The sequence below is a fragment of the Marmota flaviventris genome, chromosome 17 (genome assembly GCF_047511675.1).
Source record: "Marmota flaviventris isolate mMarFla1 chromosome 17, mMarFla1.hap1, whole genome shotgun sequence".
Lineage (NCBI taxonomy): Eukaryota > Metazoa > Chordata > Mammalia > Rodentia > Sciuridae > Marmota > Marmota flaviventris.
The window spans coordinates 29,270,018-29,289,427 of record NC_092514.1 but is presented as its reverse complement, the minus strand read 5'-3'; the positions used below and the strand labels follow the sequence as shown (position 1 = coordinate 29,289,427).

The 19,410-nt window shown below is 38.6% G+C and overlaps 1 protein-coding gene and 1 pseudogene across 2 annotated transcripts in view; both read right to left on the bottom strand.

Moving 5' to 3' along the window:
• Positions 1-19,410, bottom strand: part of Zzef1 (zinc finger ZZ-type and EF-hand domain containing 1) — a 115,758-nt gene that overhangs the window by 15,944 nt on the left and 80,404 nt on the right. For both annotated transcript variants that reach the window (XM_071603310.1, XM_027922614.3), the window contains 9 exons: positions 18,528-18,697; positions 16,047-16,197; positions 14,685-14,824; positions 11,723-12,000; positions 10,926-11,100; positions 10,212-10,344; positions 4,161-4,360; positions 2,444-2,563; positions 388-579 (listed from right to left, as the gene is read on the bottom strand). In XM_071603310.1, the coding sequence (XP_071459411.1) occupies positions 388-579; positions 2,444-2,563; positions 4,161-4,360; positions 10,212-10,344; positions 10,926-11,100; positions 11,723-12,000; positions 14,685-14,824; positions 16,047-16,197; positions 18,528-18,697 (1,559 nt within the window). The remainder of the gene's footprint in view (positions 1-387; positions 580-2,443; positions 2,564-4,160; positions 4,361-10,211; positions 10,345-10,925; positions 11,101-11,722; positions 12,001-14,684; positions 14,825-16,046; positions 16,198-18,527; positions 18,698-19,410) is intronic.
• Positions 7,101-7,600, bottom strand: LOC114081016 (cofilin-2 pseudogene; annotated as a pseudogene).

Sequence of the window (19,410 nt, the reverse complement as noted above, 5' to 3'; positions counted from 1 at the left end):
AAGTAGTTAATGTGGGAAAGTAAGAGTATTCCTGAGAAGGGGAAAGAGACTATCATTTGGGAGTTCATAGATAGGCCTTAGGGCTTTATTTATTCTGGAAATTACATGCAAAATTTTATAAGTATATGTAAAATTGAATATGTATTTTATGGGAGAGAGGATTGACAGCTTTTGGGTCCACGACTAAAAACATTTAAAACTATTTCTTTGGCACTTTTCCATTTTTCTGGATCAATTCTGCATAACATGTAGACTTAGTCTTTAACAAGTGAATTCTAAAGACATGAGACTGAAGCATTTCATGTTTAGGCTAAAACTCAGCCTGTACCAAAAAGAACCCACACCTCCAAAGCCATGCTCCATCTGCACAATAACCCAAGAACATACCAAGAAACATATTCTGGTGGGCTCATCCAGGCCTTCCAGAGGGTCTAGCTTTTTCTGATCTGAGTCTCCAGGACTACTGACTGGTCGTTCCACCTCTTCCTCTTGGTCCCCTCGCTCATCCAGTTCAAGTTCTCCATGTTCAGCCAGAGTGCTGATCTCCTTTTTTGAGGAATACAGCATGATGGACAGAATCTACATGGAGAGGAAATCAGGTAGGGCAGAAAGGTAATATTCAGTGGGTGAGAAGACAACACAGTTCTTTAACCATGTAAAAGAAGAAAATATTTTACTTAACTTTTTAAGACATTATAATTCACATAAAACATGTAAAATTAGTACAGAAACATGAAAAAGTGTTCAATTGCACTTGAAATCGAAGAAATGCTAATAATAACCATGGAGGTTCTGAAGTTTATTAACTTTTCCATGACAGTGTAAACTGATATTATACTTTCAAAACTTGTTCTGATAAACTGTAAAGGGCTATAAAAATGTTCATATTCTTTGACCCAGTAATTCATCTTTAGGAAGAGTATAAAATATGTAAAACGTTCTATTCAAAATACAGTCAGTGAAGTATCAATAAAGGCAAAAACCAAACCAAACCAAACCAAAAACTGCAAAGCACCTTCCTGTATCATATATAGCCATCAAAAACAGTGATTATAGGGCTGGGAATGTAGCTCAGAGGTAAAGAACTTGCCTAGCATGTATGAGGCCCTGGGTTCAATCCCCAGTATGTCAAAGTCAAGCCCAAAATTGTAGCTATGAAAACTGCATAGCAACTGAGAAAAATGCCTGTCATATGACCTCAATTTATTTGAATAGTATATGAATTGTGCAATATAAATTTACATTTCTACTACAGATATGTAGAAAAAAAATTAGAAGGAAATATACAAAATGCTAATGGTAGCTGTGTTTGAAAGTGAAATCTGGAGTTTTTCTTTCCTTTATATTTTTGAAATTTTCTGCAGTATGGTTCTATTGTTTAAGTAACAAAAATACTCTAAAACATTCTCTAAGATCAGAGTTCAAATGCTTTCTCATATGGGGGAAAGTGGGAGGATGAGAATAGGAAAGACAGTAGAATCAATCAGACATAACTTTCCTATGTTCATATAAGAATACACAACCAATGTAACTCCACATCATGTACAACCATAAGAATGGGAAGTTATACTCCAGGTATGATATGTCAAAGCACATTCTACTGTCATGTCAACTAAAAAGAACAAATAAATAAACAAATAAAATAAATGGTAAAACTTTCCCATTTTTTAATGTATATTTTTAAGTTGTAGATGGACAAAATACCTTTATTTTATTTATATGTGGTGCTGAGGATTGAACCCAGGGCCCCACACACACTAGGCGAGCGCTCCACGACTGAGCCACAACCCCAGCCCTCTTTCCCATTTTTAAATCGGAAAAAAAAAATGCTCTCTCATATTTTAGAATATTTTCTTAACCCTAAGCCAACCTCCTCTGGTACTCAGAACAACTTCTTCCAGTTCAGGCCTCTGTGCCACCAAGGGTGGCAGGTATACTACCCCTGCTGCAGCAGCAGCTATGCCTGCACCTGGAGTGCATACTTGGCACAGAAAGTCCTCAGGGAACCACAGTAACTCCACTAAGAAAAATCTAAGGCCTCAGGGAAATAGCAATAAAATTAAATTATAAACTGAAATCCCTCATAAAATAAACATAAGTGAGAACAAATTTAGAAACTGATTAGTTCAAGGAACTTTTTAAAAAGGGAAATAATAATTCAAGGGCACACTTTATTACATGATATAATGGTCAATTATGTGCTTCCATAATATACTTCTCAATGTTCTTTGAACAAACATCAAATTCATTTTCCTTGACAGGGGAGGACAGGTGTCATAATTCCTAATTCCAAAAGGGAAGACAGAAACAAGGCAGAGTTTTAAAAACTGTAAAGAATTATAGTGCACAGGGCAGAAGCAGCCAGAATAAGCTTTCGCTTCTAGCTTCTAGGCCTGTAGACTTGCACCAGGCAGGAGTAGCAGGAGCCATCTTTGTCCCTTACTTCCAGGTCCCGGAGGAGCCATGTTTTACTGAAACCGGTTCCTTTGCTGCACTTTTTCACCAACAGCTTCAGCAGATCAGTCTGAAGAAAGGTTGCATGGGTTTCTTCAAAACCATGAGCCTGCCAAAGAGAAAAAGAATGATTTACTGCCACTTCAGAGTAAAGAAGATAAAGGTCAATTGGAAAGAAGCAAGCTTTTCTTAGAGACTAATCTCAACTCTGGTGGCCTAGACTCACCTTCCAGGGAAAATTCTAGAGTCAGTAGAAAGAACCCTAACCATAACCCTCTGTCTGCTCATTCACTCTTTAATTCATTAATTCAACAAACATTTTTGAAACTTAACTATATGTAATATCCCTCAGCTTTACCTTCCCAGAGCTTCCCAATGCCGTGGAGGCTAAAACCCAAGCCCCTCATCATGGTTGACAAGGTTCGACAAGGCTTCCTGTCTGATTCTCTGGCCTCATCCTCCAAAGCCCCAGAGGTTGTTATTTCAGCTCTGTGACAATCATGCCTCTTCCTCTGTAAGGTCTGGAGCTTGCTACTCTTCCTGCTCTGTTTTCCAAGGCTGACTTCTAATCGATTACCTCAAATTTTATCTCTTCAGAAGGCTTTTTCTGCCCAAGGCAGTCTTCTTTGCAGGCTCCTTATAGCCTCTGGATGGTTAAAGTGGAAGATCTGTGAGTGCAGGGACCTTTTTCATTCACTACTACATACTTAGTTCTGTTTGGCAATTAAGCTCAAATATTTAATAAGTGAAGGATTCAAAGATTTCTTCCCCAAAGGAGTTTATTTTCCTGTTCCTACTACAATGTAAACAAAGAAATCAATCAGACATTGTGATAAATGCCATGAATAAAAAAAAAAAAAAAAAAAAACAGGGGCTGGGGTTGTGGCTCAGTGGTAGAGCACTCGCTTCACATGTGCGAGGCCCTGGGTTTGATCCTCAGCACCCCATTAAAAATAAATCAATAAAAAATAAAGGTATTGTGTCCAACTACAACTAAAAATAAATATAAAAAACAAACAAACAAACAAAAAAACCCTAAAACAAAACAACAACAATAAAACCAAAACACAAAAACCAAAAAAACCTGACAACTACAAACCCTTAAATTAAGGCTGGCCCAGGGCGGTAAGTCCAGTCTCCTGTGGTTTCTGAGTCCCTTCTGTGACCTTGCCACCAGTTCTACCACTGAATAGTCTTCAGAGTCAAGGGACTACAAACTCCAAGTGAGCTGAAATGCATCCTTGAAAGATCCTCTTCTCCACCAGCACCCCCAGGGCAAGAAGACCACACTAGTCAATAGTTTACCAAATATCACCCAACTCATTAACTTGTCTACTTCCTTCTACCCCAATGACGAACCCTGTTGCTTAAAGATCCAATGGGATGCTAACACCCTTTATTTTTCCTCCCAGCTCCTACAATGAACCAGAGGAGCTGCCATTCGGAAGTCTTTTGTTCTCACTTGCCAAGGTCATGTCCTCATGAAGTCATAATACCCTAGCTCATGAAACAGTACAAAAAACATAGAAAAATCTATTGGGAAAATTTTATTTATCTTTGTGTAAGGCCCCAACCATTTCTAAAAATAATCAAGATCCTATGATTAACCATTCACTGAAATCAGATGGAATTTCTCCCTTGTTAATCTCCTGCAGATGTCAAATCACAGCCAGAATTATTATGAAATGGAAGAGGCTCACCATTACCTTTAGTGTTTTGTATAAACCTTTGAGGGCCAGAGATAGGATCCAAGTTGCTTCTACAGCCTCGGAACAATAGCTATCCATGCTGGTTTGCAGAAGGTGACTGGCGATAAAGGCAAAGTGCTGGGAATATTGGCTCAGTTGGGCTTGAGAGTCACTGCATTCTTGTCCTCCTCCCTTCTGGACCAGCTGGTAGTCTTTCACTGGAGAGAGAGAGCAGACAGGAAGAAAAAGGCAGAAAAAGTATAGTTAATGCTTCCTGTAGCCAAATCTCTTCTAGAGTATATGCCTTATTAAAAGAAGAAATGCAGAAACAATCTCCTGGGCTCAATTGTAGTCACTATATTTAAGGCCAGCTTGAAGGTGAGCACAAAAATGGTACTGGGTCACCCATCTACTGAGCAAATAAGAGGGATAATTCACAATGCCAAGTGGGTCATCTTCAAAAAACAGTATGTGAGATTGTCACTTCCAAACAAGGTGGATGGAGTAAGATAATTGATTCACTCTTCCACTTAGGCAGCTGCTAGAACAATGAGGAAAACATATGAAACAATGTTTTTCAAACATTGGGCAATAGGTAGTGCAGGATTAAGATCCCTGAGAAAAAGGATGTAAACTAGATTAGCTCCTCAGTGCACCAGAAATCTGGAGACAATTTCAAGGCTGCAGGGCAGGAAGCAGATGTCCCAGAAGAGTGGAGAAATCTCAAGGAACTGAGGAGATGGAGACTGAAGTTTAGGGAAGTCAAGGCAGCTAGAATTTATGGGGCAGAATATTAAAAAAATATATATATATAAAGAGAGAGAGAGAGGTGGGTAGGAGAAAGCTTTAGAGATTCAAGAGGGTTCCTCATATGTCTTAGGCTAATATTGACCTGCATATATGTGAAAGGAAACTATCTAGGGCAAGAGAAATAAATACCAAAAAGCAGTAAGCATAACAATTTCTGAAGTTCAAACAAAGCTGGAACTATTCTGTCTTTTCACCACATAGAGTGAAGATGTCCTGGGAGAAGATAGAAAAAAACATTTGAAGGAAGGGAGGGGGTATGCTGAGGAGTGACACAGACCAAATTATATTGTTACATTTTATGCATGAATATGTAACAGATCTCATCATATGTGCAACTATATGCACTAAGAAAAAACTGTGGAGGAAAAAAAAGAATGACAGAAGACTTCATGCCAAAATTCTATGCTTGTTAGAAGACAATGAGCAAATCCTCTTTAAAGTATTCAAAGAAAACTCTCAGATGAGAAATTTTTACCCAGAAAAAATCTTTCAAAGATAAGGTAAAAATGAACATCTCTAGACAAACTAAGAGATTCTGTAGCAGCAAATCTCCACTTTAAGAAACGCTATGTAAAATTTCTCAGGCCAAAGAAAAATGATACTACATGAAAAATGGAATCTATATAAAGGAATGAAGAACACTAGAAATAGTAAATATGTAACTAAACATAAGATAATTTATATACATTTTTTTGGTACCAGGGATTGAACCCAGGGGTACTTAACCATTGAACTACATCCCAGTCCCTTTTTAAAATTTTGAGACAGAGTCTTGATAAATTGCTTAGGGCCTCACTAAGTTGCTGAGGCTGGCTTTGGACTTTCGATCTTCCTGAACTACTAGGATTACAGGCATGCACCACTGCATCCACCTATTTTTTAAGTTTCTAATGTTTTTAAAGGAAAAAAATGTGACATTTATATCATGTAGAATAAAATGTGTGGCAACAATAACACAAAGAATGAGTGCAAGAAATGGAAATAAATGTTATAATATTTTTACTTTATTGGGAAATGGTATAATATTTGAAGGTAGACTATGGATGAGTTAAAATTGTACAATATAAACCTTAGAACAATCGCAACCACTAAAAATAAAAGAGAAAGAAAGAAAGAAGTAGGGCTAGAGATAGGGCTGTAGCTCAAGGGTAGGGTGCTTATGTAGTATGCACCGAAAAAAGAAAAATTGAAAAGAATATAAAGAAACAGAGTTAAAAAGCCAGTAGTGAAGATAAAATGGAATCATTAAAAAAGAATAAAGCAAGTAGGGGGTGATGGCCCATGCCTGTAATCTCAGTCTCTCGGGAGGATGAGGCAGGAGGATCACAAGTTCAAGACGAGCTTCAGGAACTTAGCAAAGCCATAAGCAACTTAACAAGGCTGTGTCTCAAAAAATAAAAAGGGTTGGAGATGTAGCTCAGTGGTAATGTGCCCCTGGGTTCAATACCCAGTACCAAAAAATAAAAAATAAAAACTCCAAAAGGCGGCAGAAGGAAAAAAGGGAACCAAGAATAGATGAGACAAATAGAAAATAAGTAAGAAGATAGTAGATTTAAACTCAACCAACCCGATAACTTCATTAAATGTAAAATTTAAACAATTCAATTGAAAGATAGGGATCAGCCAGATGTGGTGGCACACACCTGTAAACCCAACTACTACAGAGGATGAAGTGGGAAGACTGCAAATTCGAGGCCAGCTTCAGCAACTAATTGAGACCCTGTTTCAAAAAATAAATAAATAGGGCTGGAGATGTAGCTAAGTAGTAAAGCATATTTGGGTTTAATTCCTTGGACTGGGGGGCGGAATAGGTGGAGAGACAGAGAGGGGGAGAGAGGGAGAGAAAGGCAGGCATTATCAGATTGGATTAAAAAAGAAGACCCCTTCACAATGCACTATCTACAAGAAATTCATATTATTTATTTATGTATTTTTGGGGGGCGTAGATTCTACATAAAAGTAACCATATTAAAGAGTCTGGCAATCACTGGCAGGCTGCTTAAACAAATCTCTCTTTCACTCATTGTGTTGCAAGGGCCTAGTGGAAAGGGAAAAAAACAAAAAACAAGAAACACCAAATGCTGACATTCTCCAACAGACTGAGCTGGAGAAATGAAGACCCCTTAAGATCCAGATGGCACTTGATAGTCATTTGATAAATGGCCTTCCTTCAAGTGAAACTACTATATTGCCTCCCAATTTCTCTTCACGTGTTGACTGGTCCTTAATATCATCCAAGTAATTTACCTGCCACTTGTGTTTAATACCTGTACATTTCTTTTAATGGCATCTTTAGAGCTACCATAAGTAATCCTATTTTTTAAGGGTGCACTTTTAGGAACCCAGAATATAAATACTAGATCTTCTTTTTTAGAATCATTTTGTACGTGGCATCATACAAAGCACATTGGTAGTCATTCAGAGGTAACTTCACAAAAGATGTGCAGGGGTCCTCCACAGTATTACCAATGTCACTCACCAAGATCTGCTTTGCTTCTCTACAATTATTTTTCATTTGTCATTGTTTGAACAGAAGAGAACTGCTTTCTTTCTTTTTTTTTTGATCTTCCCTTATGTATTAGATTTCCTTAATTTCTATCATGAAAAACTTTGATAACTTCATCATTCTCTGTAACTTCAGATGCCATTGTGCCTGTGGCTGTGACTGTGGCAGTGGCTCCACTTCTATGGCTCTGGGAGGAGGAGAAGGAGAGGCAGGCAGAGGGCTAAAAGAGTGTGGGGCATGCCAAAAGCTGTAGCCCCAAGGAGGCAGTGGGCCTGCTGGGCCAAGAGATTGATTTTAAATGTCAAATCATGCATGTTTAAAGTAAAAGGACATGTCATGCAAGTGCTATTTTTTTTTTTTTTCAAAAAAGCAGGATACCTTATACAAATATTAATGTAGATTTCGGAACAAGAACTATTATTGCCAGGAGCAGTAGCCCACGCCTGTGATCCCAGTGGCTCAGGAGGCTGAGGCAGGAGGATCGTGAGTTCAAAACCAGCCTCAGCAAAAGTGAGGCACTAAGCAACTCAGTGAGATCTTGTCTCTAAATAAAATATAAAATAGGGCTGGGGATGGGCTGAGTGGTCACATGCCCCTGAGATCAATCTCTGTACCAAACAAACAAACAACAAAAAAAAAACTATCATCAAGGATAAAAAGGAACACCTCATAATGAAACGAGAATGAACAATACTTTCAACAGTCTTTTTCAGTAATTGTTAGAAAAAGTAGAAGATCAGAAAGGGTATGGAAGACTTTCATAACACTGTTAATTGACTTGATCTAAATAACATCTGTGAGACACTCCACCAACAACAAAGTACACTCATTTTCTTCAAGTGCTCATGAAGCCTTCACAAAAAAGTCAAATTTTAAACCCAAAACTAAGCTGCAATAGTCTCAGTATGCTCTCTGACTATAAAGGAATTAAACTTGAAATCAATAACAGAAAGAACTTTAAAATAATCCACAGAGCAAATAAGAAATTACAAAATAGAAAATATTCTGACCTTAATGAAAATGACAGTATAACATATCAAAAATTGTGAGATATGGTTAAAACCACAAATAGAGAGAAATTCATAGCAGTAAGATGCTAGGGCAAAGAAGAAAGTTCTTTAATCAGTGATGATTTCCAATTTAAGAAGTCAGAAAAAGCAAAAAAAGATATTAAGCCCACAACAAGCATAAACAGAGAAATGAATAATGATCAGAGCAGAAATTAATAAAACAGAAAACAAGAGGGCCAGGCTCAGTGGTGCACGCCTGTAATCCCAGTGACTTGGGAGGCTGAGGCAGGAAGAACATGTGCTCAAAGCCAGCTTCAGCAACTTAGCAAGGCTCTAAGAAACTCAGTGAGATCCTGTCTCAAAATAAAAAGTAAAAAGGACTGGGGATGTGGTTCAGTTATTAAGTGCTCCTGGCAAAGAGAGGGAGGGAGGGAGGGAAGGAAGAAAGGAAAAAAAGAAGGAAAGAAGGGAGGAAGGAAGGAAAAAAGAGGAAAAAAAATCCTTTGAAAAAAAATCAAATAATAAATGTCTGTCTAGGAAAAGATACAAATTACCAATTCAGGAATGAGAGAAGGCAGTTTAATACCCTATGTCAGGCTGACAAAAATTAAAGACCTAAATTTTCTGAGTTTAAATTTATTCCCTAGATAAATGGAGAGATATATATCATGCTTATGAATCAAAAAAACTCAGAGTTTGAAGTCAATTTTCCCAAAGCAGATCTATAGATTCTATGCAATGCCAGTCAATTACCAGCAATTTCTTTAATACAAAATGACAAGCTGATTCTAAAATTTATGTAGAAAGGCAAAAATCTAGAAGAGCCAAAGAAATTTTCCAAAAGAAGAACAAAGTTAACGAATCAGATTTCAAGTCTTAGTAGAATAAAATAGTCAAGAGAGTGTTGTACTGATGTAAAAGACAGACATAGAGAAAAATGAAACATAATAGAATCTTATATGAATAGATATATGCATATAAGCCAATTAATTTCTAACAAAGGTACCAAAGTAACTCAATAGAGAAAGGACAGTTTGCTCAACAAATGGTTGGGGAACTACTGAACATTCATTCATATGCGAAAAAAACCCTCAGATTGTGCTGGGAATGTAGCTCAGTGGTAGAGTGCTTACCTAGGATGTGTAAGGAACTGGGTTCAATCCTCAGCACCACATAAAAATAAATAAATAAATAAAATAAAGGTACATCAACAACTAAAACTAAAAAATATTCTAACAACACTGGCACTGCTTAGTGCTAAAGCTGAGGAGAAAGCTGATTACTTCAGAAGCTGAACGGAGAACATAATGGTTAGATACTCCATACTGTTTGGGGTTTGAAAATTAAGTCAAAAGAACTTAAGTTGTAATATTTTAAGTAAAACAAAATGAAAAGTCATACTGATACCAACATAATCTTCAGTGTGCAGTCACCTGGCTTTATGTTAAAATTACCCATAAGAAAACAAATGATACCTGCAAATGGTAAAATGAAATGTTCAAAACCTAAATATTTGTCCAATTGAAAAAATAGAGCTATATACACAAAATTATAGCATGGAAAAGGGCCTTCAAAATTATGTTCTATCACATTATTTCAGAGATCAAGAAAAAGTAGCTTGGGAACTTGCTTTCTAAAGAAGTCATATGCAGGGGAAAGAACCATAATATCTTCATTGATTTTAGGGCATGCAAGGATTAGACAATTTATTCCATTCTTAGAAAAAGTAAATATGTTGAAAACCTGTTTTCCTTTTCCGAGTTTTGACATCCACAATCACAGCCCTGTTCTTCTCAGTAAAGTGCTTCAAGATGATCACATTATGGGGCTCATTGGCATTATCCATATAAACACAGCGGGTCCCCACACAAAGAACCTAAAACATGAGAGAGAGACAGAAAAGGCAACTCAACAGCACACTGAGACAGGAAAGAGTATTCACGGACAAATTCGGGCCTTTTTCTTGTGCCTCAGAGTTCAACAAGCACTTAAGGATAGGGCTCTTTTCATCTCTAAGTCCAAAGGATGTCGCACACACCTAGCACAGAATTGATTTGCCCCTGCAGACATGCCATATTTTTATAGCCCTCTTTGTCTCAGTCAGTTGAGAGACATGAAGATTAGAAATGAGATCAAGATAAATGCCAGAGGGAAAGACAATTTTTGACGTTCTTTGTAATTTAATACATTACAGTTATTCATTACTCAAAGCCAATTACCAGTTAGTAAAATGAATCGAATGGGTAAACTTAAAAATGCAAGCTGAAAGTGTGAGGCCCTGGGTTCAATCCCTGGCACCACCAGAAAATACACACACACACAAAGAAAAAAAGCAAGTTGAACAAACCACCCCACCCCACAATCTTGAAAAAATATACCAGTATGTATATATGTCACAAAGTCTTTGATAAGCATGATGAGGACTGGAGGGGGTGAGCAGACCTTTGATTGCTGTACCTGAGGGAAGCCAACCAGCACCAGCAGGGTGAAGATATTGGTGTGCTTCAGCTGGAAAGGCAGCTGCTTGATGCAGTGGTCTGTGAAGGTGGCAATGACGTCTCGCCACAGAGGGGCACTGTTGAGTGACCGCAGGATCTCGGCCATGGAGCATGCCCAGTCTAGGCCCACCCGGCTGGAAGGCAAGAGCTCCATTAGGTGGCAGAGCACAAGGCTCCAAACTCAACTGGCTACAGCTCACTATACTCCAAGGCAGACCCAGAGGCAAAGGGCTACTCATTAATTAGTTTTAAAACTACAGAATGATGCTGGTTGGTAGCCTACAAGCATGGTTTCAAAAATCTCTATAAAAAGTCACCTGTGCATATGCACACATGCACACTCACATTTACACACAGAAAAATGGCTCAGGAGTAAATACACTAAAATAGCTGATGTATTAATATGGTGCAAATTAGGCTGACTTTTTTTCTTCATTTCTGTTTTCCAAATTTGGTATTGTGGTTATGTTCCTTTCATAGGAAATAGATTTTTAACCCCAAGACCTACATTTAATGCTCTCAGGGAAAAATACACCAGAATATGAATCATCAGAGTGTTAAATCAGCAGGCAGTGCTGAGGCTCAGCCGTTTAATGTGGAATGACAGCATTTCCATTAAACCAATTCTATGGCCAAAGGAAATTCTCAGACAACAGCACTGTAGCACCTAAAATGTATCACCAGTCAGTCCTCTGACCTAAATGGACACCACAGTGAGTGGTGTGGGGGTGGCGGGTGAGTGAGAACCAAGGTTACCTGTCTAGACATACAGCTCCCAGGCTAAAGAGTAGGTGGGTGGTCTTCCAGCCATCTGGCACAATGGCACTGTCCCCTGCAGCAAACAGGTTGTGTTTGGCTGAGAGAACCTTGATCACTGCGGCATCTACCTCTGCTGGTAAAAGACGGACGATTAACTGGCCAAGAAGACCCAGGGTGAGGTGGTAGGTTTCATTCAGGTGGCCTGCATTGGAGATGACAACCTGAAACATGAGTGGGAGGACGTGCTCCAGGTCTATCAGGGGAACTGTGGGACCCTGCCAAGAGAGGGGAGAGCTCTTCAGTAGAGGATCCACGCAACCAGACCAGCTAAACTCTTCATCCCCTTTGAGTATTATTTACAACTGGCCTAGTGCCAAAAGAATTATGCAGTGGCTTTCATAAATGGCACGTGTATGATCAATTGCAAAATAAATATTCTTGAGTATCATCTTATGGTCCTACTTTCCAATTCCTTTACCCTAAAAAGTAAACTTAAATGTTTGGATGTTTTCCCCTCCTGATATGTCCATTGTAAAATCATTAAATAACTCAGAAATACACAAAAATTAATGCTTTCCATAATCTGCCCCTTCACCAATGTCCAGGAGATAACAGCTATTAACGGATTAATGAATAGCCTTTCAACCTTTTTCTAAGTACATTAACATGTAACACATGTAAAACAAATTAGCAATTTTAAAGTTATTTTTCTTTCTTTAAATACTGCCCATTAACTTACTTTGTTTCCAATTCTTCATTATAAATACCATTTAGATAAAGAGCCTGTGGTTTACAATAATTACAGGGATTGGAATGAATTTATGATTCATTCTCTCTCTCGCTAGGTTTATATACCAAGAGGGAGCACGGTGTGAGTTGTTATCTACAGTGTGATTCAAGAGGGCACTATGTGTATAATATGAAAACAAAGCACCGAAGAACAACAACAAAAAATGTTCTCAGAAATAAAAAATGATTCTCAAGAAGGCATGCCCTTGAAGGGGCAGCCTGTGGGGTTACTGGTGTCCAAGAATGAAGAAGGCATCTAGATAAGGACTGGGCTGGTGTGGGCTGCAGTCAGAGCCCAAGCATAGGGCAAAGAATTTCCATATCAGGAACAGCAGAGTACAAATGGGTTGAGGAAGGCATTCCCAGGAATCACGCTCAAGAGTCAAGAGTTGAGCTCTGAATGGGGGCATCAGTGTGGCAGTGCAGCCTGAAGTGAGTGTCTGAGCACATGTGGAGGGGTGAGGGCGTCCATGTGGGGAGTTTAGCCTGGCATGCATTTTCATGAAGCCTAAGGAGAATGTTGTGCTGAGTAACAGCCTGCTGTGGGTGAGGGTGGCCTCAATGCAAGGGGGTACCCTGACATCAGGATAGCCCCAGGCACGGAAAGGAAGTATTCACCAGTAGAGGCACAGGGCAGAGTGTCAAGAGTCTAGAGGGAGACAAGGACACCTCTGAAAGAAGAAGAATGGCAGCTGGGAGGTTGATCAAATAAGTAATCATATAAATGATAATGGGATCTTGGATCTCACTGTTAAAGACAGGAGTTATAAAGACAAAAAAGGAAAAAACTAGAATGAACCTGTGGTTTATGATGATAATTGCAGGGATCAGTATGAATTTATGACTCATTCTTTATCCCTGTACATTTATATACCAAGAGGAACACATTGCTTTTCATGTCAGACACATGCCCCTGTGAACTGTGACTGATTCGTTAATCATTTTCAACTCTCAAGCAAAAATTATTGCTAAGTCTGAGCATCTCCCAGCAAACACTAAAAAAGGCCCTTGGATCAAAAGATCTGAGGACCAAATCTTTGGTACTGGGGACACCTCCTTTCCCCAAAACTCTGCAGACTTGAGAAATTCTGTTTCATCAATGTTCTGTCCAATTCCTCTCTGTTCAACCCCCCTCCCACCAAAAAAAGGAGACTCTTATAAAGATGTCAGTAATTCCTAAATTAATATGTAAATTCAATGAAAGTGCTAGCTGAATCCTTGGTAAAAAATTATTCTGAAGTTCAAAAAGAACTTCATTATGGGGCTGGGGCCGTAGCTTAGTGGCAGAATGCTTGCCTAGCACATGGAGGCACTGGGTTCGATTCTTAGCACTGCATAAAAAAAATAAACAAATAAAATAAATGCATGCTCTCCATCTACAACTACAATTTTTTTAAAAAAGAAAAATATGCAGAGTCCAGAAAATTATAAAAAATAATGAAGACATATCTGAACTGTCTAGACTCTTTGAAGACTTTGGGATTAAGTTATCAAAACAAACAACAAACAAAAAGGAGAGAAAAATCGATTAAAAGAGACTAATAAGTATGCCATGTAAATGCAATGCAATTCTTCAGTGGATTCTGATTTTTTTAAAAAAATGCTTGAAGGAATATTTTAGAAAAATCTGTATATAGCCTCTATATAAGATAAAACTACTCTATCAATGTTAAAATTTTAAAATATGATGATGACACTGTAGTTATATAGGAGATTGTCTTTTTAGGAGACACATGCTGAAGTGTCAGTGATCATTTCAAGTTATTTTCAAAACTTGGAAAAAAATATAAGCAATATGTAAATATGCAGAGATAAATTCACAACTAGTAAATCTATATAGATTTTCATTCATTCTTTCAAATTTTTCTTAGCTTAAAATTTTTCAAAATAAAATAATAGAAAAATGATTATAATAAAGCCAGTAAATTGTAATATATACTACACACACACACACACACACACACACATACACGTATAAACATACATACATACAAAATGTAGTGGGGGCTCAATGAAGAAAATAATTTTAATTGAAAATTCCTCCCTCAGGGGCACACAGATGACTATTATTAACAGTCTGCTTCAGCATCTAGTATAACAACATTTTTTTTTTTTTTTTTTCTGAGTATGACATTACCCCCTTTACAAAGAAATGCTGCCTGTCTCTTACCGACTTTAAGGGAGGTAACATGGCTGCTAGTAATCCCAAAATCCTCTTCTGGGAACACTCAGCGAACACCTGCTCAGGGTTGGGAGTAACTGCCTTTTCCTCTATTGGCTCCTGAGGTGACACTTCTGAATTTTCAGCATCTGTGTTGTAAAATGCCAACTTTCAGATTTTGCCACATTCTATACATGCCAAGTAAATCACTGTGCTATCCTGTTCCAGAGTAATGCTGGAACTTTAAAAAACTATTGCTGAGCACATTTTTAAGATGTCCTCTTCTCAAGGAAGCCTGCCTGCTACCTATGGAATGGGCAATTACCCTCTCACACCTCCCCATTCTTCTGACTCTGCTCTTAAATTAGATGCTAACATTTTATCATTTAACATTTCATATTTATTGTCTGCCCTACTGATTTTTATCTCTTTCAGTATTGTACCCGGGCACCTAGAAATGTCTCTGGAGCATGGTAGGTAGTTGACAATACTTGCTGCCTATGAACCAGCATGCTGGTCCTCAGGGGAATCCAACTCCAGAGGACTTTGATGGCCTGGATGGATGTGGAGTGTCAGCCCCTTCTGAGAGCTGGTTCCATATATGAGGCAGAATGCCAGGTGCTCAGTCCCACCTCCACACAGAGGGCTGAAGGAACAGATCTGCCACCAGGGGCTGCAGTAAGAAGGAGGCTGAGGCTTGCTTCTGATCTCTTCAGCCACAGCATCATGCATGAATTCTCTAACAACCTGGCTCTCGCCTTGCCATTGCATTCCTTAGGCAGGCTGAGAAGCCTGGAATCCCTAGGCAAGCAGCTAAAGCCTTTGCAGAGGAACCCCACTGAAGAGGTCTCATTTTATCTTGTATCCCATATCTACACACCTGCCAAGAGGGACTTCTCCTCTATATTGTTCCGGGACTTTCCTACTTCAGGGTCTTTGCTCATGGTGTACTTTCTGCCCTGAATGTTGATCCCTACCACAGATCCTCATATATCAAGGTCCCTTATGACACTTACCTACACCTCTGTCTTAAGTTCTCCTAGGCTATGAGCTTCAGCAGGGAAGTGGGGGTGGAATGGGGAGGTGGGAGGGAGGGAGGCTCTGTGTGTCTCTCTGAGTCAGTCTCTGTTCTCCCCAGGGTCTAGCATAGTGCTTGGCACATGGGAGACACTCAATAAATACAGGAAATAAATAAGGTGGGAAAGCAGTCAAAGTGAATGAAAGGTGACTTTCAAAATGTTATCAGCCCTATCTGAACTGAATGGAGAAACACTGGTAGCTGAATAACATAAAATTGTGTAAAACCAACAAGCTCAGGCTAGAGTACATTTGAAGATGAAAGAGATAAGGTACTGGCCAGATATTCTTTACCTGGAAGTCCTGGAGGTATGTGAGCATCTGCAGGTACATTTGGAATGTGGGTCTGGCCTGAATGATCCTTCATGAACAAGATACCTGCATTTGCCTTACTTCTCTGCTTGTAATCCAAAGGTCTGATTTCCTTGTCTGCAGCTCTCCTTCCCTAAAAACATGATGGTGTGTGTATAAGAACTAAGGTTTTTAATAACAAAAATTTATCCTATTTATAGTACAATTTTATCATTAGTTTTAATAAATTAAAAAACTTCTGAATTCATTATTAAAAATGCCACTCATTTTTTAAATACATCTATGATTCATTAAGATAGTAATCATTGTGTCACATTCCTCCAAACATCTTCCAAATGCCCCTGTTAGACCTTGTAGTCACATAAGCAATGGCTCTATTCCAGATCTTTAATACATTCTGTTTAGCCAGGTATGGAAAGTTCTTCCCTTGGGAAAAAGAAAAAGTTATCCATTTCCTTCTAGTACACCATGGTGACTATGTTTGATGTATGTGATGTATGTTCTTTTTCAATAGAAAAGCAAATTTTTATCATTAGGAAAAAAGTTTAGATTTCATATTATTATGAAAATACGACTATACCAAATCTAAAGCCTAGAAGCATGATACTGTTTCCATTCCACTGATGTAGACATTTTATTGATATAGAAATTGGTATTTGGAATGGTGGGGGGATGTAGCTCAGTACCACAGGGCAGTGGTGTTGGGGGGAGAGTTACTTCTGGGCATGTTGATGCACCTTTATAATTTCAGCAATTTGAGAGGTTCAGGCAGGAAGATAGCAAGTTTAAGGCCAGCCTCAGTAACTTAGCAAGACCCTAAGCAACTTAGCGAGACCCTGTCTCAAAATTTTTTTTTAAAAAAGGGCTGGGGATGCATTTTAGTGGTAAAGTGCCCCTGGGTTGAATCCCCAGTACAAAACAAAACAAAAATTTAGAAATTAGCATTCTTAGGCTGTGGGACAGAGTTGTGGGCTATGTATCTATCAGTTTTCTATAGAATCTACTTTGTGTTAATACGGTAGGTGTTGATAAATCTATTGCATATACCACTTGGTCAGGGCTGGGAATATAGCTCATTTGGTAGAATGCTTGCCTTGTTTGCATGAGGGCCTGGGTTTGATACCCAGCATTAAAAAAAAAAAAAAAAATCACAACAGATATAATTTGAACAAACAAACCAGACACCATTTCTAAACCACATACTTGCACCCTCTTTAACACATTCTGGTATTAGTTGTTCTCTATTTTAACAAATGAACAAGCATACCTCTGTTGCCCTTTTGAGAATCTCATCTGGCAATGAGACTTGTTAAGGGGGCTCTTGCTGAAGCTGGGAAACTTCTGGGATTAGGAATCTGAGGGTGAGCTGCCCAACATGCAAGATGACAGCCCTCAGTCTGCATTTTCTGAGCAGGGGTCAGAAAATGAATGCGTGTGCATCAGGACCTTAGGGTCTTTCCCCCATTGTCACGCAGACTTATATGAGGTATCTAAGTGATGTGGGAAGACTTCAGTGTGTGGTAGAGGCAGCTCAGCTCTTAGTATGGGAAATCCAAATTTGATTGCCTCTCTGCAGCCAAAGGTGAAGTGTCATATAACATCAAACATACAGGGGAAGGTATGTCCTCTCCCAGTGGGAGCTAACTTATGCTTCCCCCTTTCTGGATACTGTTAGCTGACATCAGTCCTAACCTCCTGAGAATGGATACAGACCATTTTAAGAGACAACTGTGACTCTGAGAGGTACTTGCCTTACTGAAAGATCTCAATGTGCTCCCTGTACCACGTGCCACTGTGTGAAGACAATGTAATTCCAAAGTTCTGGTGAATGATTTTAATGTTTATCTTAAACATAATCTTTGTCTTAAAGGTCCTTACCTTAAATATTAAATAAAAATTATTTTATATTCATCAGACAGTCCTTTTAAGTGTCATTAACACAGGTAATACCTGGACCCAGAAAGGCTTTTCTGTCTATGCAACTACATATAAACTTATGGTGTCTACTTGCTAAATAGTAAGATTTTGGTATCAACTATTTGTTGATTGAACATAAAAATACCTACACATATACAATGCTTACCAAGGACTAAGAACTTCTTTAGTTGCATATCTTGTTCAGTCATTAGGAAAACCACCAGGAGGCAGATAATAGGAATAGTTAACAATGACATGGAACTTACCATGCACACGTTCTAATCACTTACATATTATTTCAAAGTGTATAAGATAACTCCTCACAACAACCATATGTCATAGGTATTGCTATTATCATCCCCACTTTACAAATGAGAAAATGGAGGCAGAGATTGTAATAATATGACCAAGATCTGACAGAGCAGGGATGTGAACCCAGCAGCCCGATCTAGCGAGGATCTGTACTTTTAACATTTTAGCTCTGCTTCATCATGTGAACGGCTCTCAGAGCTCAACTATGACTCTGCATAGAGAAGTGCTATTTACATTGCAGTGCACAAAAGAGCCTGCCTCTGCCGGCTCCTCAGCAGGCTGGACCACTTTCTTCTCTAGCTGTTCCTCTGATGTGCGGGTAGGTACGCTAAGTGGGAGGGATTGGTTTTCTGGCGTAGAGTCACCATCTGGCAATATACCAAGAAGAGCGAGAGCTTTAAGACCTATAAGGGAAGAAAGAGAATAGTTAAAAGTTTATAACAAAGATTATTTCATGCAAAAGACTCAAATCACTTATCACTGCATAGAAACAGATGGCTGAGGTCTACACAAACCAAAATCAGAACTTAATAAAAACATCCCTGGCTATCTACATCTATTTAGTTCCTGACTTCAGAAGGTGAACGTCTGGACATTTTATTATCAAGAAAACACAGAAGATACAACAGGATTGTCTGTTTCAAAAATTAAAAATATTATACTTTCATAGATGTGCCACTAACTAGATTTCTAAATTCTAATTGGCAGATAAAAACTTGCTCTGATGTAGGCTTGGGTTACAGCTCAGTGGTGGAGTGCTTGCCTCACATGTGTGAGGCACTGGGATTGATACTTAGCACCACATAAAAATAAATAAAATAAAGGTATTGTGTTCATCTACAACTGAAAAAAAAAAAACTTGTTCTGATGCACTGATATTACCCATTGCTATCTAATGTAGGTCTGATTCTCTAAAATAACCAGAATGGGGAGTTCATTATCAGAGAGAAATGTGAATTTCTCAGAAGTTAAACATTTTTCTTTCTTTCTTTTTGGTGGGCATACCAAGGATTGAACTTAGGGGCATTCAACCACTGAGTCACATCCCCAGCCCTATTTTGTATTTATTTAGAGACAGGGTCTCACTGAGTTACTTAGTGCCTCACCTGTTGCTGAG